This window comes from Acinonyx jubatus, chromosome B4 (genome assembly GCF_027475565.1).
Source record: "Acinonyx jubatus isolate Ajub_Pintada_27869175 chromosome B4, VMU_Ajub_asm_v1.0, whole genome shotgun sequence".
NCBI lineage: Eukaryota > Metazoa > Chordata > Mammalia > Carnivora > Felidae > Acinonyx > Acinonyx jubatus.
Window position 1 is genome coordinate 131,531,984 of NC_069387.1, and position 25,325 is coordinate 131,557,308.

The following is a 25,325-nucleotide window of genomic DNA, read 5'->3' on the forward strand; positions in this document are numbered from 1 at the left end:
TTAAATGAACAAAAGTTCATTATTAACCGGGGGTCAAATCAGATTTCCAGTGAACAGACATATACAATATTGGGATTATTTCTGTTCAAGTTCTAAAGTTATACACTTAAACACAAGTATTTCATTTTCCAGAAGAAATCTTTTTCTCTCTCATACTGAAAAAGAAAATGAAGTGGGTCCCTGAAGAGAAAAACATAGAGGTTTGCAACCCAGGACACACATAAAAAATAGCAGATAAATTGATTTTTTTAACCTTTTATAGATCAGTTGCTGTTCCTATTCTCTGATAACCTTACAAGCCAAAATATCTAGTAATAAAACAGATAAATACTTCTAGTCTCTTTGCTTAGTCAATATATTTACCACAAAGTAAAAGAGGTATAAAAATCATATTGTTCTTTACAATAGCTTTGTTTACTTGTGTTTGAAATAAAATAGGGACAATCTCAGCTCAATATTCTATAAATAATTCATCCAGGGTAACACAATGATAAAAATTATCAGGGAAAGAAGCCAGCAACCGGTCTTTCCATTCATAAAACCTTAAGACAGATAAAAACCACAAGCATATAGTTAGGGATGAAATTATACAGATGAAATCTCCAGGTGGGTTTATGGTTCTCAACCTAGATGGAGGCCCACTGGTATATATTCTCAGGCAGAGTATCAAGTTTTGAGCTACTGATCTAATAATGGTTATGTACAATATTTTAATCATGGTAACAACTGGAAATTAGGTCAACTTTATAGATAAGAAGAAACATTTGCCAGATCGCTTAGCTATTTAAATAGGTCACCATGTTTGACAAGGGAGAGCACTGTATTGTCCTATTAGAATGCTTCAAACCTCAGATTGAATGTTACCACCCCCTACCTATCACGTTACATTACGATATGTTGTTCATGCTCTGTGTTCCCATGGCACTTGTTTATATGTCTCCTCTACAGGATTATAAGACTATTCACTCTATCTCTTTGTATAACATAGATTAATGAAATATTTATTCAACTTACCCTTCAGTTATTTATGCTTTTTTGATGACTCCAATATAAATGTTCTTTTCTAGTAAGGACTAGGTAATATTTGATGTCCCAAGGAACCCTGGACCTACAAAGGCTTATAGTCTACAGAGATGCTTCTGGCATCCTTGCTCACGTTACAGGCAATTTCCAAGAAAAATGAGGACTGCAAAGCTGGACAATGCTTACTAAGGTTATTAAGGCTGTGGCATTTTTTTTCCTATTGCATAGTACTACGTGTCCATGCCGGTATTGCATAAACGGGGCATTTCAGGCAGAAAAATCCTGTCTGGAAACTTTTTCAAACAACTGGGACATCTCCATTCCTCTTCCTTGCCAGCTTTAAACATACACCCAAAGTTCCTAACTTAGAAACCCCTGCCTACCTACCTTGAAATCTTAAAGGGAAGTACATCTTACACCAAGATAAAGAGAACAGCCAGTCCAAAGAGCTCAATGGTCTATTACCTCCTCAGGAACTAACATAAAAAGTTCAAATCTAATAAAACGAGTTCAAATTTAGTAAAACTAAAAAAAGTTTTTAAAATTTATTAGTACTGGAATTGTTTCTCGGCCTTTTGACTAAGATCAAGTGTAAAATTTATTAGTAGTGGAAAGACTAGATCAAGATAGTGAACTGAAAACCCAGCATTGCCTCCTCCCTCATTCCAATCACTAATAATCACAGAAAAGGCTTATATATGAAAGTGTTGTATAGAAAAACAAAGAAGGGTCTATTGGTGGACCAGAAATTAAAAGGATAGCAGTGAGGCTATTTTGAAAGAACTCACAGACAAAATGCACAGGAGATAGGTGTGGTAGGCAGAATAACAGTCCCCTGAAAGATGTCCATGGCCTAATCCTCAGCACCCGTGAACACATTGTATTACATGGCAGGTTGCTGATCACCGACTTTAAAATAGGGAGATTATTCTGGATTATGTGAGTGGGTCCAATGTAATCACGAGGGTCCTTAAAAGTAGAAGGAGCTAGAAGAATACGTGGGAGTAAGGCAATGTGCAGGTTCAACCACTACTGATGGCTTTTAGACAAAGGGGCCACTAGTCAAGGAATACAAGTGTCTCTAGAAGCCAGAAAAGGCAAGGAAATGGATTCTCCCCTACAGCCTCCATTAAAGAACACAGCCCTGCTGACACCTTTGATTCTAGCTCAGTGAGACCTGCATCCGACCTCTGACCTATGGACCTAAAGATATAAAATCTGTGTTGTTTTAAACCACTTAATCTGGGGTAATTTGTTACAGCAGCAATAGAACTCTAATACAACAGGATTACTACAAACGGTGAGAATGAGCATTGGGAAGCAGAAGGGAGCTCTGGGGTGACTTTCTGGTTGATTAGTTGGGTACCCTAACAACTGAAGTCAGGTGTCTCAGTCTCAGGTGGTTTATCTGTCAGGAACACTCAGTCAGAATGGGGGAAACTAGGAAAAACTCTTGAGACCAGAAAGCTTGCCATTGTCATACCCTGCGGGAAGACAATGCCACCTTTTCATCACATTCCCCTGGAGGCCAGCAGCAGTAAACATGCATAGGCAGGGGGGAGGAGTGTGGAATGGGGAGGAAATGAAAAGCTTACCAGTTTTACCTATTTAAGGAGAAGACACAGACACAGACACACACATTTATTCCAGGTTTTGTTAGAAAACCCAAGTATAAATGTGAGAGTTAAAAATTTAAGGGTGAAATGAGGGCTTCCATTTCCAGCAATATGGTGGTCTAGACAACATGGTGCAAAATACCTACTACTGTTACATAACATAAAAAAATATAACAAACATCCTTTAAATGCTTAGCTGAGCTCACAAGAAAGTAAGGGAAATCAACTGGAGGCAGAAAGAAGAGTAGAAACCCTCAGAATTAAGCAGATGCTGCCTTTGGTCGCCTAAGAATTTTTTGCCAGTCTAATTGATCAAGTGGCTTCATTACCACTTTTAAATTGAAGTGGAATTCACATAACATATATTAACCATTTAAAAGTATGCCATTCAGGGCGCCTGGATGGCTTGGTTGAGCGTCCGACTTCAGCTCAGGTCATGATTTCATGGTTGGTGAGTTGGAGCCCCATATCGGGCTTGCTGCTGTCAGCACAGAGCCTGCTTTGGATCCTCTGTCTCCCTCTTTCTGCCCCCTTCTGCTCGTGCTCTCACAAAACACACACACACACACACACACACACACACACACACACACACACACACAACAAAGAAACACTAAAACAAAAAAACAACAACAAAAAAACATTTAAAAGTATACCAGTGACATTTAGTATATTCACAATGTCGTGCAACCACGACCTCTATCAAATTCCAAAAGATTTTCATCACCTCAAAAGAAAAGCAGGCATGTTCTATTTCCCCCTCCACTCAGCCCTGACTCTGATATTTCATATAAAAACACTCATGCAAAATGTGACCTCTTGTGTATGACTTCTTTCACATAGCATAATGTTTTCAAGGTTTATCCACTTTGGAGCATATATCAGTACTTCATTCCTTTTTATGGCCAAGTAATATTCGATTGTGTATATATACTACGTTGTGTTTATTCAAAACGTTTTGGAATGATACAGATGTAGGAGTTGCACAACACTGTGAATGTACTAAGTACTGCTGAAATGTACACTTTAAAGTTTGTTTTTTAGTAATCTCCACACCCGATATTGGGCTTGAATTTAGGACCTCGAGATCAAGAGTTGCATGCTCTTTGGACTGAGCCAGATGGGTGGCCCTGAACTGTACACTTTAAAATGGTTAATTTTATATTATGTGAATTATACAATCAAAAACAAAAACACTTAATCCTCACAACAACCTGATGAGGTATGTACTAGTATTCTCTCCATTTTACACGAGGAAAAAAAAACACCAAGAAGTTTTATAACTTTTCCTAAAGTTATACACTTTGTAAGTGGCAGAATCTGTGTCTGAACATTGACAGCCTGGCTCCAGAGTTCACGCTCTTAACCACTGTTGTAATTAATACTTGAAAAAAATTTTACTAATATACTACTAAAAATTACTGGAAAAGAAAAAAAAGGGGGCTAGTATGGGACCTATTTTAGGTGTCAAATCTTTTTTTGTGTACCAGTCTGGAAACTCAGCATAGAGCCCGGTATAGCATAAACCCTGAACTTGTTAAATTCATGTATGACTGTATGCACCTATAAATAAACCGAACATCCATGAGAAAATGTATTCAAAATGCTAAAGATAAATCTGGAACACAGCTATTCTGTACATTGGGGATTTGCTATATTTGTCTCCTCACCAAGCAAACACACAGATGACTGCTTTCGTTTTCCTAAGCAGCTGCTACCTGAAGGACAATATTTATTATAGATGCAAGTCTTATGCCAAGCTATAAAAGCACATGACTTTTTAGAATTTGCATTAAATTCCTCTTTCATAAATACTCAGTGGTTTTTTTCTCCCCTCCCTAGGACTGTCTGTTCACTGACATAAAATTAGAAGGCACAAAATACTGAGACGATAACCACGATGTACAATCCTGTTGTGCCAGAGAGGCATAAAAATAAATCCATTATTTTGAGTCCCACAGAATTCTAACCATCTAAGTGGGAGTTCTACTGCTGAACATTAATTACAATTTAAAAGAATCCATTTCCAGAGAAACAACCTTCTGGTGTCTCACCAGGAGGAAATATTTTTAGTTACAACTTTCTACCATCCCTCTCTGGCATTTAACCATTAGATCTTGGGAAATAAATTAATTCCTACATCAGTGGCACCTGGATCACCTTGTGTGGAGTCCTGTCACCTGAGAACTGAGGAGTCTGAGCCAGGATGGTGAAGAGGTATGCCCAAAGCCCGAGTGACAGAGGCTGAGTCAGAACCCAGAGCTCTCGGACTCCTAGTTCCCCGTTCACGGTTCTATCTTATTCTCAATCTTTTTTCAGTCAAGACATAAATGATTTTTAACTTGACTCTTCTCTTCCGCTTATCAAAGTGAACACAATACGGGGTGCCTAATTGGCTCAGTCAGTTAAGCATCCAACTCTTGATTTCGGCTCAAGCCATGATCTCATGATTTCCAAGAGTGAGCCTTGCGTTGGGCTCTGCTGACAGCATGAAGCCTGCTTGGGATTTTCTCTCTCCTTCTCTCTCTGCCCTTACCCTGCTCGTGGTCACATGCATGCACACTCCCTCTCCCAAAAATAAATAAACTTCAAAAAAATAAATAAAAGTGTACACAACACACACACACAATCTGGGAAACTCACACAAAAACTTAACAGTGAATATGTGAGGAGAGGAAAGGAATTAAAGGTAACCTCATTTCCCTCATTGACCCTCCACGTAATTATTAACTTTTTTTTAACAATAAGCACGTGTTAGTTTTAGCTAACACATATTTAGTTTAGGCAAATATATATTTTTAAAGCTATCAGAATACAAGAGAATATAGCCTAGGAATTCTCTAAGTATGGTCTGGGGCTCCTTGGAAGTCCTCAAACACTTTGTAGGGGTCCGCAGGATTAAAAGTATTTTCATAGGAACACTATGACATTATTTGCCTTTTCATTCTCATTTGCTCACAGCATGTAGTGAAGTTTTCTAGAGGGTACAGGCTATGTGATATTGTAAGATACTGAATGCAGAAGCGGATACAAGGAACCAGCTATCTTCTCTTAGGTCAAACATTAGAAAGGTTTGCAAAAATATATAATAATAATGTTGCTATTTTCACTATTTTGGGGAAAATGATTTTTTTAATGTTATATTTGTTAACATGTAACAGGTTTAATATTGTTAATAAAGAAATACCTAATGACTTCTCAATTTTAATTTCTAATAAATATTGATAGTCACAACCACATAAACAAAAGCTCTTCAGAGTCTGCAATAATTTTTAAGAGTATAAAAAGTTTGAAACCGGGGCGCCTGGGTGGCTCAGTCGGTTGAGCGTCCGACTTCAGCCCAGGTCATGATCTCGCGGTCCGTGGGTTCGAGCCCCACATCGGGCTCTGTGCTGACAGCTCAGAGCCCGGAGCCTGTTTCAGATTCTGTGTCTCCCTCTCTCTCTGACCCTCCCCTGTTCATGCTCTGTCTCTCTCTGTCTCAAAAATAAATAAACATTAAAAAAAAATTTAAAAAAAAAGTTTGAGACCAAAAAGTTTGAGAACTGCTGTTACAAACATGCCGCTGAATATGATAACTGTACATTATGAACAATTATTTAACGCATCACTTCTAATATCCCTTTCAACTGCATTATGCCATTGTGACATCAACTGAAAACATCAACTATCTTTGGGCTGGCCACTGTCCTCTCCAGGAAATTCTCTAAAAGGCAAGTAACTCCAGGAGGTGCCTGACTCTTGGTTTCAACTCAGGTTGTGATCTCACAGTTCGTGGGATCAGGTTCTGTGCTGACAGCGCTGGGCCTGCTTAGAATTCTCTCTCTCCCCCTCTCTCTCTCAATAAAAAGTAAACATTAAAAAAAAATAAAAGGCAAGTAACTCTAAGAAGAATATGTATAGCCTACAATTATCACCTTAGACCTAATCATTTATTAAAGGATTATTTTTTTTTAATGTTTATTTGAGAGAGAGACAGAGTAGGAGAGGGGCAGAGAGAGACATAGGGAGAAAAAGAATCCCAAGCAGGTTCCATGCTGTCAATGCAGAGCCTGACATAAGGCTCCACCTTACAAATTGTGAGATCATGACCTGAGCCTAAATCAGGAGGCAGAGGCTTAACCAACTGAGCCACCCAGGCGCCTCTCTTTTCCATTCTTTGGGTTAATTTTGATAGAATTAAAATTTTTTTTAAATGTTTACTTATTTTTGAGAGAGAGAGAGAATGCAAGCAGGGGAGGAGCAGAGAGGGGGACAGAGGATCTGAAGAAGGCTCTGCACTGACAGCAGAGAGCCCAATGTGGGGCTCGAACTCACCACCCGTGAGATCATGATCTGAGCCGAAGTCAGATGCTCAACTGAGCCATCCAGGCACCCCTAAATTTGATATTTTTATCTAACTTCTTGAGACGGATGCCTAGTTGATTAATTTTAAGTCTTTCTTCTTTTCCAAACTTGATTTAAAGGCTATTCATTTCCAAGTGTTTTAGCTGTGTCTGATAGGTTTTTTCTTTATGACTCAGTGGTTTTTAATATATTCACAGAAGTGCAATCATCACCACTAACTCCATTTTAATTATCCCAAAAGGAAACCTGTACCCATTAGCAAATACTCTCCATTCTCTCCTTCTCCCACACCCTGGCAACCACTAACGTATTTTCTGTCTCTATTTGCCTATTCTGGATAGTTCATATAAATGGAATCAAATAATACATGATCTTTTGTGACTGGCTTCTTTCAAGGCTCATCCATGTTGTAGAATCAGAACTGCATTTTGTGTTATGGCTGAAAAATATTCTGTTGTATGGACACATCACATTTTGTTTACCCATTCATCAAGTTGATGCATTTGAGTTGCTTCCACTTTTCTGCTTTATGAATAATGTTGCAATAAACATTTGGGTACAAATTTTTTGAATATAGGTTTTCAATTCTCTAGAAGTAGAACTGCTGGGTCATCTGGTAACTAACATTTTGAGGAACTACCAAATTATTTTCCACAGTGCTGCACAATTTTAAATTCTCACCAGTAAAATGTGAGGTCTCCAACTTCCCCATAAATTTGCAATACTTGTTATTATCTGTCCTTTTGATTATGGCCATCCTGGTGGGTGTGAAATGGTATCTCATTGTTGTTTTGATTTGCATTCCCCTGATAATTAATGCTGCCATGCATCTTTTCACGTATAGTGGTCACTTGTATATCTTTATTGGAGAAATGGCTATTCAAATCCTTTGTCTATCTTTTAATTGAGTATCTGCCTATTACTGACTTGTAGGCAGTCTTTATATATTCTGGATACTAGACCCTTAACAGATATAGGACTTATAAATATGTTCTCCTATTCTGTTGTCTTTACTTTCTTGATGAGGTCTTTTCTTTTTTTTTTTTTTTTAACACTTTATTTTGTTTCCTGAGAGACAGAACGTAAGCAGGGGAGGGAACAGAATCCAAAACAGGCTCCAGGCTCTGAGCTGTTAGCACAGAGCCCGATGTGGGGCTCAAACCCACAAACGCAAGATCATGACCTGAACCGAAGTTGGATGCTCAATCGACGCCCCTTGTGATGGGGTCTTTGAAGCACAAAAAGGTTTTAATTTGAATGAAGTGCAATACACACATATATATATATTTATTACTTGTGCTTTTGGTGTCATATCCAAGAAACCATTACATTAGGTCTGTGGTTTATTTTGACTTAATTTTTTTGTATGGTGTAAAGTAGGGGTCCAACTTCATTCTTCTGTGTGTGGATATCCAGTTGTGCCTGCAACATTTATTAAAGAGACTACTCATTGATTTATCTTGACATTCTTGCCAAAACTCAAATGAACAAAAATTGAGGGTTTCTTTCTGAGACTCCCAATTCTATTCCATTGATCTATCTACCCTTATGCCAGTACCACACTATTTATTGTTTACTGTAGCTCTGTATTAGGTTTTGAAATTGGGAAATATGAATCCTTCAACTTTGTTCTTTTTCAAGATTATTTTGACACTTCTGGATTCTTTGCATTTTCCTATGAATTTTAGGACCAGCTTATCAATTTCTACAAAAAGCAAATTGGAATTTTGATAGGGATTGTACTGAATTGTAGATTCTTTGGGGGACTATTGCCATCTTTATATTGTCTTCCAATCAACGAACATGGGATGTCTTCCCACTTATTCAAGTCTTTAATGTTTTTCAATGATAGTTTATATTCTTCAGTGTACCAAGTTTCAATATGCACTATCTGCACTATCACTCAGTTCTAAATATTTTCTTATTTCCATTATGATTTCTTCTCTAACCCATAGATCTTTCATAAATGTGTTTAATTTCCAAACATATATGCTTTTTGTTTTAAGTTACCTTTTTGTTGTTGGTTGCTACTTATTGCACTGTGGTTTAAGAACTCATTCTGTACTATTTCAACCCTAAGTTTTGTTTTACAACCAAGTAAGTGGTCAGTTTTGATAACTTTTTCATGTTTGGCTTAAACAGAATGTGTATTCTGCAGTTGTTGGGTACAATGTTCTGAATATGTCTATTAGGTCAAGTTTGTTAAATACATTATTCAATCCTTTATATTTTTATAGCCCTCCTCACTTGTTTTATCAATTACTGAGAGATATATTAATATCTTCCATTTTGATGATGGATTGGTATATTCCTAAATTTTTGCTCTAAACATTTTGAGACTGTTATTAGATGAACACAAACTTAAAACTGCTTTATTTTGCTGACATACTGAGTTTTCTCAATGATATAGCCACTGCTATAAAGTCTATTTTGTCCGATGTTAATAGCTCTCATTTGGTTAGTATTTGTCTGATAGGTCTTTTCTTGTATTTTTGCTTTCAAACTTTCTGCATCTTTTTTTTTCTAAACGTATCTTTTATAAATTGCATTTTTCTCTTTTAAAAACCAATCTAGTACATTCTCTTTTAACCAAAGCATTGAGTTCATTGACATTTATTTGGATTTAAAGCTGGCATCTTAGGGGTACCTGGGTGGCTCAGTGGGTTAAGCATCTGACTCTTGGGTTCAGCTCAGATAATGATCCCACGGTTCATCGAGATAGAGCCCTGCAATGGGCTCTGTGCTGACATAGAGGAGCCTGCTTGGGATTCTCTCTCTCCCCCTTTCTCTCTCTGCCCCTCCGCACTCTCTTCCAAAATAAATAAACAAACAAACAAACTAACTAACTAACTAACTAACTTAAAAACAAATAAAGCTGTTGGGGCACCTGGGTGGCTCAGTCAGTTAAGTGTCCAACTTCAGCTCAGGTCATGATCTCACAGTTCGTGAGTTCAAGCCCCGCGTCGGGCTCTGTGCTGACAGCTCAGAGCCTGGAGCCTGCTTCAGATTCTGTGTCTCCCTCTCTCTCTGCCCCTTTCCCACTCGTGTTCTGTCTCTCTCTCTCTCAAAAATTAAAAATTAAAAAAAAAAAAACCATTAAAAAATAGTAAAGCTGCCATCTTATTTTGTGTTCTCTGTTGCTTTTCCTGCCCTTTCCTGCTTTCTTATTTGACTAGAGGTTTTTTGGGTTTTTTTCTTTTTACTTAATTTCTTCCCTCTGGAGAGGTATGTGTGTGTATAAAATTTTACAAGCTTTCCAGTTATTACAACACAAAAAATTCCTAACTTATCAATGCTAAAAACATTTAATATGATTATCCTCCTCCCAAACAATAGACATTTAATTCCATTTACTCCCACCCACCTTCCTGCTATTGTTATCTACTTTAATTCTAACTTCTTTTGTTTCTTTAACGTCCACCAATGAGTTGATCTGTTTTATCATTTAAAGTTGTTCAGATTTAGACACATGCAATATTTTACCACTTTTTCTACTCTTCATCCCTTCTTCCATCTCATACTTTTCATCTAGCATCACCTGCCTTGTGCATGAATAACATCCTTTAGAATTTCTTCTCGTGAGGATCTTGCTAGTGGCAAAGTGTTTTTGATGGTCTCAAAATGTCTCTATTTCACGTATGTTTTATTTATTCATGTTTTTTAATGTTTATTTATTTCGAGACAGAGAGACAGAGCATGAGAGAGGGAGGGGCAGAGAGAGAGGAAGACACAGAATCCTAAGCAGGCTCTAGGCTCTGAGCTGTCAGCACAGAGCCCAATGCGGGGCTCAAACTTGTCAACTGCGAGATCATGACCTGAGCTGAAGCTGGACGTTCAACCAACTGAACCACCCAAGTGCCCCCATTTCGCATACGTTTTAAAGATTTTCATTGGATATAGCATTCTAGGGCAATATCATCTTCTCTCAGCAAAGTGAAGAAAACACTCCACAGTTTTCTGATTACAATCGCTGCAAATGAGAATCAGGGGTCAGCTATCGCTAATTCTATCTTCAGTTGTGTCTAATATATTGATAAGCCTGTTTTTGTTTATTGATAAGCCTATTACTCAACTTCAATTATCAATTTACAGCTATGCACTAATTATCTTACCTTTAAATTTTTATTTGATCAAAACAAAAGCATGCACATAGTTTTAAAAAATCATGTAATACAAATGGCAAAATACAGTAGTTCCTCCCCACTCTTCTCCCTTTTACCCAATCTTCCTCCCCACAGGCAATTATTTTAGCATCTTTTAGGTGTTTCTTTTGAAATTTAAATATCTCCACATAATTAAAAAGTATCCCAATATCTTTTGATTCATCAATTTCAGACATTATTTATCTCATATTATAGACAGTGAGAATTTAGCTCTGTTCTACTACCCTCTTCATGTCCCATCCTTCTAAGAACTGTGATTTTGCTTAAATAAGTATTCAGCGTTCCCACGACTATCATGCTTCCACTCTCAAATTTCAGTCATTTTACTTTTCATTTCTAGATATTCTATTTGGTTAACTTTCAAGTATGCTTAGCCAATCTTAGTTTCTTGTACCCTCACACATATTTGGTAGTCTTTCTTTCTCTTATACATACTAAATAGCTTAAGATTGTGACTGAAAATTCCATTTTCCGATTGTTGTTGCTGTCTGCTATGTTTTTGTTCACAATGCCTTGTTTCTCTGTGAGTTTAGTTTGAACTGCTCATTTCCCTGACAATTTTATTTTGGGGCATTCTTTTAAACATCATAATGTGCTTCTGGAAAGGATTTCTGCAAGGCACTTTGGGGTCCCACACACCTGAATCACTTCAAGTTCAATTACTGGCTTCAGGTTTTCAAATCATCCAAGTAGTGAGAATTCAGGCTGCAACCTAAGAGGGAAATTTCAGTGGTGATTTCCCTACTCAAAACAGTGCCAAGACTGGAGACAGCTGATATTCCTGGGGAGGAGTAAGATTATTTTCCATTCATGTCTACAGCAGATTCCATTGGGATTCCAGGTTTACTGGGTGATCTGCTACTGGACTTCCTGTCTACAGGCAGATTGGGTTCCTTCTCTTCTCTGTATCTCTGAAAGCTACAAATCTAAAGCTCATGTTTACCTGCTTAATCACATCTTGCAAGGCAAATGTTCTCTTTCCCTCTAGGTCCTGCCTTCACTCACTCTCTAGTCTGAGAATTCCTTATCTTGTCACCTTATTAATGCTTTCATGTTGTCTTAAGAAATATTTTATACACAGGCACCTGGGTGGCTCAGTTGGCTGAGTGTCCGATTTCAGCTCAGGTCATGAACTCATGGTTTGTGAGTTCGAGCCCCACAACGGGCTCTGTGGTAACAGCTCGCCTGGAGCCTGCTTTGGATTCTGTGTCTCCTTCTCTCTCTGCCCCTCCCCTGCTCATGCTCTATCTCTCAAAAATAAATAAATGTAAAAAAAAAATTTTTTTTTAAAGAAATATTTTACAGGTTTTTGTTTTTTTTTTTAAATTATAAAGGGAAGTTTTCAGGAGATGCTTTGATTAGTTCCTTAGTTAGAAACCAAAATCTCATTTTAAGTATTTTACAATGGACTATTGCTAGTCTTGGCAAATAAATATTTTTAAATCTTTGTGAATGTGTTTATTCCTTTGCTGTTTATTCAATTTTGTTCTTATTTCATGATAAAATTGTGTAAGGGCAGGTTGGTAACATATTCACATTTCAAATCTATTACTACATAACATCACTCATAGCATAACACCACTCTTAACATGTTCCCTGGACATTTAACAAGTGAACTAAGAAACGTATTTCTACTTAATACCCACCTCCAAAAAATTTATAAAATTTAGTACAGTAATACTAAACAAAAGAAAATCAAACGGACATTAAATAGTACCATTTTACCCTGTATATAAAAATCAGGAAAATGACAAAATCAAGAAGGAAAAAAGCCAGAAATCTAAATTTAGACCTTTACTACACAGGTATCTCATTAAAATACATGCCAAAGGCCTTTTAGGGGGCCATCCAAGTAACCAACCACAAGAGCTCTCAACCTGAAAGACCAGACCACAAATACAACCAGTAAAAAGATGGAGGAGGGGCACCTGAGTGGCTCAGTCAGTTAAGTATCAGACTCCGGCTCAGGTCATGATATCATGGTTTGTTGAGTTCAAGCCCTGCGTCAGGCTCTGTGCTTACAGTGCAGAGCCTGCTTGGATTCTCTCTCTCTCTCTCTCTCTCTCTCTCCCTCCCTCTCCCACTTGTGCGTGCTCTCTCTCTCTCTCAAGATAAACAAACTTAAAAAAATGGAGAAGGGATATCTGCCCGAAGATCTAAAAGAATAGTATTTTCTGATTTATTGGATATGGATTGTAAGAGAGAAGGGAAAGTCATAAGAAATGAAGATACCATTGACAGAATTAGGAAAGTTATTTGAGGGATATAGTTTTAAGAAATTACTAGTTCAATCTTGGACACAGTGACTTTCAGATGGCAGTGAATTAACTACTCTCTCACCTGATGCTTCTAATGCTATTGTGCATCTGTGTACAAAATTCTATTACACAGCAATCACTGTACTGTATTTAGTTGTTAATGAGTTTGTCTTCCTTATTAGACTATGGGCACCTCAAGGGCAGGAACTTAACAATTATTAAAGACTAAATAGCAAAAAAAAAAAAAAAAAAGTCTTTAGGTAGTTGGTAATAGCATACTACAGCTTAAGGACACAGATCATAGCTAGAGATAAAAATGGCAAACCAAGTCACATACACCAGTTTCAGCTTAGGGCATTTTTGTTTCTCTCTGTTGTGAACAGTCCCATAGTCAGCACCTGGATTCCTTAATAATGTATCAGCATCTACATTTCAGGTTACACATCCAAAATATAGTGGTTTATTCATTTATTCACCTGTAAAAGGTCAATAAACATTCAAAGTCTATTTTTTTACTTGGCCAACATAAACACACATGCCATTGAGCTGAAACACCTACCACCACAAACAAGAGTCAGAATGACACGATAGGGTAAACTTGGTCAAGATGTGGTCCCCTAAGCATGTGCAATCTTATGGGAATAACAGGGACACACACACATATAGAAGTAGAGCATCATGCCTTTAAAGGACAACAACGTTTAGGTTAGCTTACCAACCAAGTCACCAAATTCAACCATTTCCAAAATGTTAATTCACCCCTGAAGGATGAAAAATAGACAAAAAATGCAATGCCAGTTCCAAAGTCAATTTCCAGAGAGGAGTCTAGAAATGGTGGTTGAGTCACAACACTACTGAAATCAGTGTACAGCATCCCCTGAGGGAGTACATGGCATTATTTGATACAAGGGCTATTTTAGAAAGAAAAACACCTAAAATACATTTTCAGTGGTAGATCTCAAGCTAATGAAATCCCAAAGATTGAAAGCTACTCACTGTGGCTTTCATATTCAAAAATGTTATTTACCTATCAGAGTTAGTATGTCTTTCCCTTGATAAAGCAATCAAGCAAATTCTCATATCCATACACAGAGTTAAACAAAACTTTAACATACAAGTTTAACATACAAGTTAAACAAAAGGCCTAATAGATAATGAATGCACCTAAGCGTCTTATGGAAAAAAGCATGAGCTTTGGGATAAAACAAACCAATGTTCAGGTCCCAGTTACAGTACATACTATAAATAACTTCAAATCTCCATGCCTCAATTTCCTTATCTGTAATTTTAGGGCCAATACATAATTATCAAGGATTGCTGCGAGAAGTGAGAAATAATTAATAAAAAGCACCTAGCATCATACCAGGTACACAATGGGCACTCAACAAATGTTGGTTCCTATATCCTTTTTATAGCACCTTTTAGCACTAGAACTCAATATTAATCAGGACCCTAAAATTAGTAATGGTTACTTAAGTTCCTTCCAAAAGAACAACTGTAATTTTATTTATTAAAAAAGAAAGAATAACTACTCTTTCAGAAGACACCTCAAGAAGGTAGGAGAGTGCACAGTATAAAATAATAACTAAAAAGTCCAATCAAGTAAGAATGAAAAAAGTCACCGTTAGGAAGTCAGTGATCAGTGATGGCCTCTGGAAGAGTAGTTCCAGTGGTTAGCCTGGATGAGTAGGAGAGGTAGTAAGTACAGAATATCCTTTAAGTAAACTTAGGAGAACCAGCAGCAGCTAAGAAAAAGGCAGTCTCTGGGAGCCTGGGTGGCTCAGTCGGTTAAACATCCTACTCTTGACTTTAGCTCAGGTCATGACCTCATGGTTCATTAAATCTTCACGCTGAAGTACGGAGCCTGCTTGGGATTCTCTCTCTCTCCCTCTTTCTCTCCCTCTCCTGCTCACACACTTGTGTGCACATTCTCTCTCAAAATAAATAAATAAACTTAAAAAAAAAAAAAAAGACGGGGGTGCCTGGGTGGCTCAGTCAGTTAAGCGTCCAGTTCTTGATTTCAGCTCAGGTCGTGATCTCACAGTTCCTAAGATTGAGCCCTGCATGGGCTCTGTGCTGACCGCATGGAGCCTGCTTGGGATTCTCTCTCTCTCCCTCTCTTTCTGCACCTCCCTTGCTCGCTTGCTCTCTCTCTCAAAAAATAAACTAAAAAAAAATTTTTTTTTAAAGAAAAGAAAAAAAAGAAAAAGGCAAGTCTCCAGACCAGACTGGTATGACAGGACAGGGCTAACCATGTTTGAGGGCTGAAGGGAAGCAAACAATGGAGAGGTTAAAGCTATAGGAAAGAAGTGAAAATTAATGGAGTAAAGTCCTAACACATAATTGGGGATGGAGTAAGGGGGAAGGGTCAAGATCAAAGGTAGCAGAGACTGGATGTATCTGTTTTTCCTGAGGCCAGCAGAATATAGGACATATGGGTACAACTGCAATTGATTGTTTAATAAGACAAAATGGAAAGTGAGAAACCTCATCCCAAGAAGCCTCTATTTTATCTAGGGAATAAAAGGTGAGATTACCTGCTACAAGTGAAAGGACAGAGTTGGTCATATGAAGAGAGAACAAACTTCACTTGTATTTAATTTCTGAAACTGGGTACAAATACTATATTTATATTTACAAGAATATATCGGAAAAATAAGTAAATTATGGCCTTACTACACTTCTCCAGACACTGCACTAGGTGCTCCACAAGTGTTACCACATTTACTTCTCTGGGAACCCCAGTAAGCTCAGAAAACTCAGGTTAAGAAGAAACCATAAATGACCCAAGATGACATTGATAATTTTTACTCCAAAACTTTTCAGCATCTATACCACATTTATTTAAAAAATTAAGTTATAAACTACTGAATGTATGGCAATACAATTTCCTTTATTTAACCTTTTTCTGATTCAAGCATAAAGAAGCAAATTTAGAAAAATAATTTCCATAAAGATGGCATAAGAATCTTTAAGATTAGGAGAACTGAAATGAAATGACCGTTAGCTGAAAAGTTTATTAAGGGGGTCAGGAGGGATGAATAAACAGAGCACATAAGATTTTTAGGGCAGTAGAAGTACTCCATATGATACTCTCATGCTGGTTTCATGTCATCAGACATTTGTCAAACCCACAGAATGTACAACATCAAGAGTGAATATACACTAATATGCACTATGGACTTTGGGTGACAATGATGTGTCACTGCAGGTTTATCAACTGTAACAAATGTCCACTCCAGGGGGGGATATTAATAATAGGGGAGGCCATGCATGGGTGAGGGCTGCGGGTGTATGGGAAATCTCTGTATCTTCTTCTCCATTTTGCTGTGAACCTAAAACTGCTCTAAAAAATTAAATCTTAAAAAAAGTTTACTAAGAAATCAAGATATATTTTGGATGGTGGGTAGTGAGGCAATGAAGTCTTCAAGACTAAACACTATATAATAATTCGATCATGATTTAGCAGAAGCCTCAATGAAATAAAACAGCAAGCTAGGAAGTAAAGATAATACGATAATGACTTTCTCCAATTACCTCCTTTTGAGGTTTTTAAACCAAGTAACATAATACCCTCAGATACATACTAACCTAAGTTAATTCTATGGGAATCTGAGCCACTAGATTTAAAATCTGGGTGTGAATGAATCACCTGTGGAAAAGTAAACCCTTTCAAAGAGAACTGAACATATGAATTGTTAGAACTGTGGTTTAAAGTACTCCCAATAAGGGGCGCCTGGGTGGCTCAGTTTGTTAAGCATCCGACTTTGGCTCAGGTCATGATCTCACAGTTTGTGGGTTCAAGCCAGCTCTCTGTCAGCACAGAGCCTACTTTGGATCCTCTGTCCCCCTCTCTCTCTGGCCATCTCCCTCCCCCACTCACGCTCCCTCTCTCAAAAATAAAATAAAACATTAAAAAAAGTACTCCCAATAAACAATTAGTGTCCAATTGCCTCCAGTTTGGTTATACATGTGTATACTTAATATTTAATGTCACTTGTTTTCTGATAATCTAACCTGGTTTTGAAATACACAAAGGAATGAGACAAGAAGAGAAGGCAGCTAGGCATAGCAGAGAGAAAAGGCCTGGATTCTGGCCTTCTGCCTATGACCAATTCATTGGTAACCCTGGCCAAATCATTTAACATCCCTGTTTCCATTTTCCTGTCTCTGTAAGAGAATAAAGATACTTGTCCACAAGCCTCGGAAACAACCCTACTAGGTGGGTATTATTATTATTTTCCCCTTCCTATAGATGAGAAATTGAGGCAGAGATTGAGAGACATGCCCAAAGTCACACAGATGGTAAGTGACAGAGTTGGAGTCTGAACTCAGGCAGTCTGGTTTCAGAGTCCACACTTTTAACCACTTGTTACAATGCCTATCTAGGGGTTGTTAATAGATGTGAGAGGGGTTTAAGAAGTCAGGGAATTCTAGGGGCACCTGGCTGGCTCCGTTGGTGGAGCATGTGACTCTTGATCTTAGAGATGCAAGTTCAAGTCCCACGTTGGGTGTAGAGATTACTTAAAAAAAAAAATCTTAAAAAAAAAAAAGTCAGGGAATTCTAAATACTAAATATTATTATTAACTATAACCTGAAATTAACTAACTCAAACAAGTTAGGATGCACAGAAAATTAGAAAACATAGTTGTGGGGGAGCCTGGGTGGCTCAGTCAGTTAAGTGTCTGACTCTGGATTTCAGCTCATGTCATGATCTCATGGCTCGTGGGATGAAGCCCTGCATCAGGCTCTGTGCTGACAGTGTGGAGCCTGCTTGGGATTCTCTCTGCCCCTCACCCACTTGTGTGAGCGTATGCATGCACTCTCTCTCAAAATAAATAAATTTAAAAGACAGAGTTGTGCACAAAATGATTAATAGTTTCCATTTATTGGGCCCCTATTATGTATCAGATAGTATGAAAGCTATCTTACTTATTTTATTAATGTTCACAAAACCCTGTGAGGCTACTAACATTTTACAAGTTAGAATATGAGTAAACTAAACTGAATCCAGAACACAGCGTTTTGTTTCTCACCTATAAATTAATGAGTGACATCAGGGAAGTCGCTTAACTAAGCAATCCTACAGATTCTTCATAACAGGGTTGTGGGAGGTCACATTAACATTTACACTGTACATAGCCAAAGTATGGAAAGAGCCCAAATGTCCATTGACAGATGAATGGATAAGAAGATGTGGTATATACAATGGAGTATTACTCAGCAATCAAAAAGAATGAAATCTTGCCATTTGCAACTATGTGGATAGAACTAGAGGGTATTATGCTAAGCGAAATTAGTCAGGGAGAGACAAGTATCATGTGACTTCACCCATATGAGGAATTTAAAATACAAAACAGATGAACATAAGGGAAGGGAAGCAAAAATAATATAAAAACAGGGAAGGGGACAAAACATAAGAGACTTAAATATAGAGAACAGACAAAGGGCTGCTGGAGGGACTGTGGGAGGGGGGATGGACTAAATGTGTAAGGGGCATTAAGGAATCTACTCCTGAAATCATTGTTGCACTATATGCTAACTAACTTGGATGTAAGTTTAACAATAAAAACAAAAACAAAAAAACCAAAAACCATTTACATTGTACAAATGTTTACTACAGTTAAAGTTAGACATGATGTAAATGACCATAAATAAATTATGGAACACTTACATGATAAAATATTTTATATTAAAAAAAAAAAAAACAATGCTGTTTGAAGTCTCTTTTAATGACATGATATAGTGGATATCTGATGTTTTGGGCCACACAGCATCACTTCCTTTTTCTAAGGGCAGCCTGATTTTCTTTACCTCTTCCCACTGTGTACAATCTTGGTAGGATGGTAAATCTAGATGCCCACCCTCCACTACACCTGCTGAAGAGCCCCTGAAGGTTCCTTTTGCCGGACCCTTCCTTTCCCCACCTGTTACAGTCAAGGACTCGGCACATGATCTTGAGCACAACTAACTGGGGTTCTCCCATGACTTTAAATCTTGAGAATGCTGTAGAGGGACAAAATCTACTGATTCCAGTGGTAGCGCCCAACACTCTCCAGGGATTGCTTCAGAAATCTTTTCGGAAAATGATGGTTCTCTCTTACTTCAAGTCTTCAGCCTGCCCACTGATCCTGGGAGCTCCTTAAAAGCCTGCCAATAAACTTTTTTTTTTTTTTTTGTTAAAATACTCAAAGTCTGTTTCTCCAGTTTGCAACCAGAGAACCTTCATACATATGGGGATGTGCTTTATATTCTGAAATAAACATACCAAAAAAACCAGGATATGCAACTCTGTAATACCAGTTATATAAACAAACAAAAAATCTATTTGTAAATGCTTATTTGTATATAAACACAGAGAAAACAGAATGAGGAAAACTTGAAGAAACATAACTCGAAATTCCCCGCACGCTGATTTACACAAGGACCTTTGAACACGTTTTTTGTTCTAAAAGTCTCTTATCACCCTCCTATTTCATTTTGCCTAGGAAACTCCCACTCTTCCTTCAAGACTGGGCCTGAATACATCAAGTTTGGGGGCTTCCCGTCACCTTCACAAATGCAGCCCACCACTTCTCCCCTAGTACTACCACCAGGGGCCGTGTAGTACCTCTACTATACACTTCAGAAGAGCTTCTTGGGGCGCCTGGGTGGCTCAGTCAGTTAAGCCTCCGACTTCAGCTCAGGTCACGATCTCACGGTCCGTGAGTTCGAGCCCCGCGTCGGGCTCTGGGCTGATGGCTCAGAGCCTGGAGCCTGCTTCCGATTCTGTGTCTCCCTCTCTCTCTGCCCCTCCCCCATTCATGCTCTGTCTCTCTCTGTCTCAAAAATAAATAAACGTTAAAAAAAAAAAATTAAAAAAAAAGAAGAGCTTCTTGAGGACAGGGACTCTTTCACTGACCTTTATATTTAGAAGGTCTTTTACAGCAAACCAAAAAGTTCCTCTACTTGGTTTCTACTTCTAAAAGGTAGGAATTGAGTCTATACGGTAAAACATCCAGTGTAATAATATTAAGTGTTGAGCCACAGAGTTGGGCAGTTGGACCTAATTTTATCTTCTGATACCAACTGGAGAAAAATGTTTGGAATAAGCTTTCTTACACAGTTCTAAAGATAGGTGTGCCTGGGCTCTGAGTTACAAAGCAATAAAAGGTAAAGTGGAAGGAGAAAGGAGGAGGGCTCTTTTATATTTCTGTATGATCTGAATTTTTTAATAGTCAGCATTTACTCAATGAAATGTGATTCTTTCAACATGTAAATTACACAGGGCGCCTGGGTGGCTCAATCAGGTCACGATCTCACGGTTGGTGAGTTGGAGCCCCACATTGGGCTCTATGCTGGTGGCTCAGAGCCTGGAGCCTGCTTCAAATTCTGTGTGTATGTCTCTCCCTGCTCCTCCCCTGTTTGCTCTCTTTCTCTCAAAAAAAACAAAACAAAACAAAACAAAAAACGAATAAATGTTAAAAAAAATTTTTAACATAAATTATGCAATTAAAAAATAAAATTAAAATTAACTACAGGGAAAAAAGAAGTGTCATAATTAATTACTAGCATTTCAATTACAAAGTCTGTTTCACTGTCTAAACCTCATTTAGGCAATTCTAACCAATTTCATTCTTCAAATTGGTAGGTGAAGAGTAGGTTAATAAAATTTCCCTTAATTACAAATCCACATTTCTACAAATAAAATCTATTTTTCAAAACTAATCTAATGAGAAGCAAAAAGATAAAATTATGAATCTAATTATACTCACTATTTTGAGAAATGTTTATGAGGCCACTAATTGTATCATATAATAGTCATCAATTAGAGCTACAGCATCCTCCTGAAATAGTAAAAGTCTTTTTTTTTTTTTTAAAGTAGGCTCCACTCCCAGTATGAGGCTCAAACCCATGACCCTAAGATCAAGACCTGAGATCAAGAGTCGGATGCTCAACCAACTGAGCCACCCAGGCGCCCCAACAATTCTAATTTTCAAATACTCGAGATTATCTGCAATTACCCCAAAGTGTGCCACAAAACACTCAAAACCATTAATTTATTTTAATTTTTAAAATGTGTGTGTGTGTATGCAGAACGTCATACTTGATGAGAGAATGTAGAACTTGGAAGTGAATAAACATGAAACATGTCAACTCAAAAAGGTTGTAAATCAACATCTTAAGCAACAGTCCAACAATCCTTTGGGGGAGAAGAAGCAACTACTGTAGGCAGCCTTGCCTGGAGTTTTAGGCAAGTCACACAGCTATGAGAGGCAGAGCCAGGATTCCAACCCAGGCAGCCTGGCTCAAGTCAGGCACATCAACACTTAAGTGTTCTTACCATTATGCTAAGCGGACTTTCCTTGGTCATCTCAAAGCTTTGGTTGAACACTATGCTCAGGACATTTAATTAAACACAAGCCACCATAGTACTATAGCACTAAACGCATGCCATTTTTTTTTTTATCAACTGTAGCGACATTTTTGTGGTGACATTTTTTTCCCTTTAGTAGCAACCAGAAGAAACTAGCACTTGCATTACATGTATAATCTTAACACAAGGATTTGAAAAAAAAAAGAAAGCAAAAGTTTGAGAACACCCTTAAGCATGACAGTTCAAAAAATAACAAAACACAATCCAACTTCCCAGATATGTGCTAGGAACATTACTACTCTGAGGGAAAGCAAGAGAAAAAAATTATTCTTAAAAAGTATTAGATAATCTAATGGGAGCTTACATTAATGGGAGAAAGAAAAACCCTAGCAAACTCAGGGTGCATAATTTCAAGCAGAACTGTAACAAGAGAGGGGTGTCTGGGTGGCTCAGTCGGTTAAGCGTCCGACTTCAGCTCAGGTCATGATCTCATGGTTCAGGAGTTCGATCCCCGCATCGGGCTCTGCGCTGACAGCTCAGAGCCTGGAGCCTGCTTCAGATTCTGTGTCTCCCTCTCTCTCTGACCCTCCCCCGTTCATGCTCTGTCTCTCTCTGTCTCAAAAATAAATAAAACATTAAAAAAAATTTTAAAAAAATTTAAAAAATTAAAAAAAAACTGTAACGAGAGAAAAATAGGCAACAAGGAGACAAAAAAACAGAAATGTCTTTGTAGGTTGTATGGAGATATATCACCTGTACCTACAGTCACTCTCTATAGTAAGGCTCAGAGAACTATGGCCCTCCGGCCAAATCCAATCACTGCTTTGTTCTATAAACAGAATTTTACTGGAACTCAGCGCCACTCATTCATCTACTTATTATTGTCAATGGCTGCTTTCACACTATCACGGCAGCGTTGAGTACCTGTACCAGAGACTGTACACAAAATCTAAAATATTTACCATCTGCCTTCTTACAGAGAAAATTCGCCAACCCTTATTTTCTTTTATAGCACTTAACACTATCAAATTATTTTATTTATTTTGTTGACTCAATTATTGTCCGACTCCCCCACTGGAATGCAATCTTCATGAAGAAAAAAACTTTGTTCTCCACTATATTTCTACCACCTAGAACAGTACATAACACATAGAAAGCACTCAAAGTGCTGAATGAATGGCGTTCACTGAGAGAAAGAAAGGAAAACAAAACTTCCACATCTTCCCATTTTCCCTTAGATGCTCTCCAACTATTCACTCCACTATCTACCAAAATGTGTCTTGTCAATTAACCACTGGATTTATCATATTGATGAGCAAGTTAATAAGTCCAATGGTTAATTCTTACCCCTCATCTTATTTGACCCAGTCGATCTATACCCCTTTCTCCATGTGACTTTCAGAACACCACATTCTCTTAGTTTTCCTCCTACCCGACAGGCCCTTCCTTAGTCTCCTTTGCTGGTGCTATCTTACTTCCTCAATCTCTAAATGCTGGCATGCTCACAACTTTCTCAGTTGGCACTTATCTAGTCTCATGACGATTCTTATGCATTTCAAACAGAATCCAAAGTCCCAAACCAATCTTTCTCCCAGAAACTGTTCAGTTATAGTGAAGAGGTTGTAATAGAGGTACTATAGTTATATTACATCTCAGGAAATGTAAATGCTTCTAGTTGCTCAAGCCAAAAGCTCTTGGGAGCCAACCAACCCTCATTCTCTTATACCTGATATCCAATCCACCACCAAACCCGGTGGCTCTATCTTATAAATATATTCCAGGTGAATGATCCCTGCTAACCACCTCCACGGCTGCTGTCCTGGTCCAAGCCACCATCACCTCGCGCCTGGAACGATGTCACAGCCCCCGACAATTTCCCTGTGTCCCACCTTTACTCCCTTACAGTCTACTCTCAACAGAGCACCCAGGGTGATCATGTTTAAAATGTAAATCATCAAGTTGCCGGGTGCTCAAAGCCTCCAATAACTAGTTAGCTCTCTTTCCCAGTCGGTGTTAAAGTCTCACACAATTTGGTCCCCTGAAGCCTATGCCCCTTTGTTCCCTCCACCCCAGACACATAAGGCTTCCCTGACCATCCTAGAGCATGTCAAGCAAGCTTCCATTTCAGCACCTTTGCACTGGCTGAAAGGCTCTTCTGGTTTAATTAAATGAAACAGGCACTTCCATGAAGTATTGTGTCAACTAACTCAAAAAAACAAGTCTGGAGCGCCTGGATGGCTCAGTCGGTTGAGCGTCTGACTTCCGTTTGGGTCATGATCTTACGGTTGGGGACTTCAAACCCCACACTGGGCTCTGTGCTGACAGCTCAGAGCCTGGACCCTGCTCTGGATTCTATGTCTCCCTCTCTCTCTCTCTGCCCTTCCCCGCTCGTGTTCTGTCTTTCTCTCTCAAAAGTAAATACATTAAAAAAAAAAAAAAAAAAAAAGTCTGTGAGGTAGGTATCGATACCCTTACTTTAGAGATTAGGAAAGTGAAGTTTACAAGTCACCCATCTAACGAATGATGGAGTTGGGTTCAATCCTGATTAGTGTGCACAGAAAAGTGAGCTCTCAGCAAAGTTTTGCACGCTAAAAGGAGAGGACGCTGATATTCCTCTGAAGTCACAGTGATTCCAACTGCTAAAGGTGCATGTTGATAGCAAGAAAAGGATCTGAGAAAGGGAAGCCAGAGGCAAAAGAGGACAACCCGCGGAGTAAGTTACCCAAGCCAGGAGTGGAATGTTTCAAGGAAAAGGGAGTGGTGTCAAATAGAACTGAGACATCCAAAAACCCAAGAACCACGCACATACTCATAGTAAACCACACCTGGACAGCAACCCTAATCTTGATTTTTAAAAAAAATGTATCATCTGCCTATATTGGCCAAAGATATCCTACTTCTCTGCCGCAAGGGTGTGAAAACAGACTACAGGTAAGCATGTGATTAAGCAACACAGCTTCACACCTACGTTTTCCTCCAGTCCAAGGAAACAAAGTTTATGTGTGTGCGGTGGCCTTTAAGGGAAATGGTTGGCCTTTAAACTTCAGAAGGCAAAGAAAACAGCAGTTATTTTCTTCCAAGCTCCCTGTGGGTATGTGGGACAATCGCTGTCTATATCCCAGATATTTTCGAAGAGACCAAAACGGCAGCCAGGGGCGGAGGGTGTGCTGGCCCTCACCCCAAACTGTTCCAGCATCTTCTCGCCTATGCCTCATTGCTCTCCGTCCCACAGTCACGACTGCAGAGATCAACCCACCCTCTCCCTCTCATCCCCATCCCCCAGCCACATCCTGGGACTGGCCCCAGAGAAGCCCCACACCCCGCAGTGGCCCGGGCGTGAAGACCCCGCCTCACCACGGCTCCGGCCACAGCGTGGACAAGGCTTTCGTAGGACAGCACTGAGGCCATTGCTGCGGCTCCCCGCAGACCTAGCAACACTTCTCCCTCAGGCGCCGCAGCCAGCCGAGAGAGGAAAGAAGCGCCGGAGACCGGGATGTGAGCGCCACAGGCTCCACCTTCTCAGGCCCGCCTCCTCCGGAACAACCCCTTCCGGGTCTTAGC

At 38.8% G+C, this 25,325-nt stretch overlaps 1 protein-coding gene across 2 annotated transcripts in view; it reads right to left on the reverse strand.

Annotated features, from left to right (window-relative positions):
• Positions 1-25,325, reverse strand: part of SLC25A17 (solute carrier family 25 member 17) — a 46,553-nt gene extending 21,228 nt beyond the window's left edge. The window contains exon 1 of one of the 2 annotated variants that reach the window (XM_027070648.2): positions 25,119-25,325. In XM_027070648.2, coding sequence (XP_026926449.1) covers positions 25,119-25,172 — 54 coding nt within the window. In that variant the 5' untranslated portion in view covers positions 25,173-25,325. The remainder of the gene's footprint in view (positions 1-25,118) is intronic. The other variant, XM_015077908.3, reaches the window with a different exon arrangement.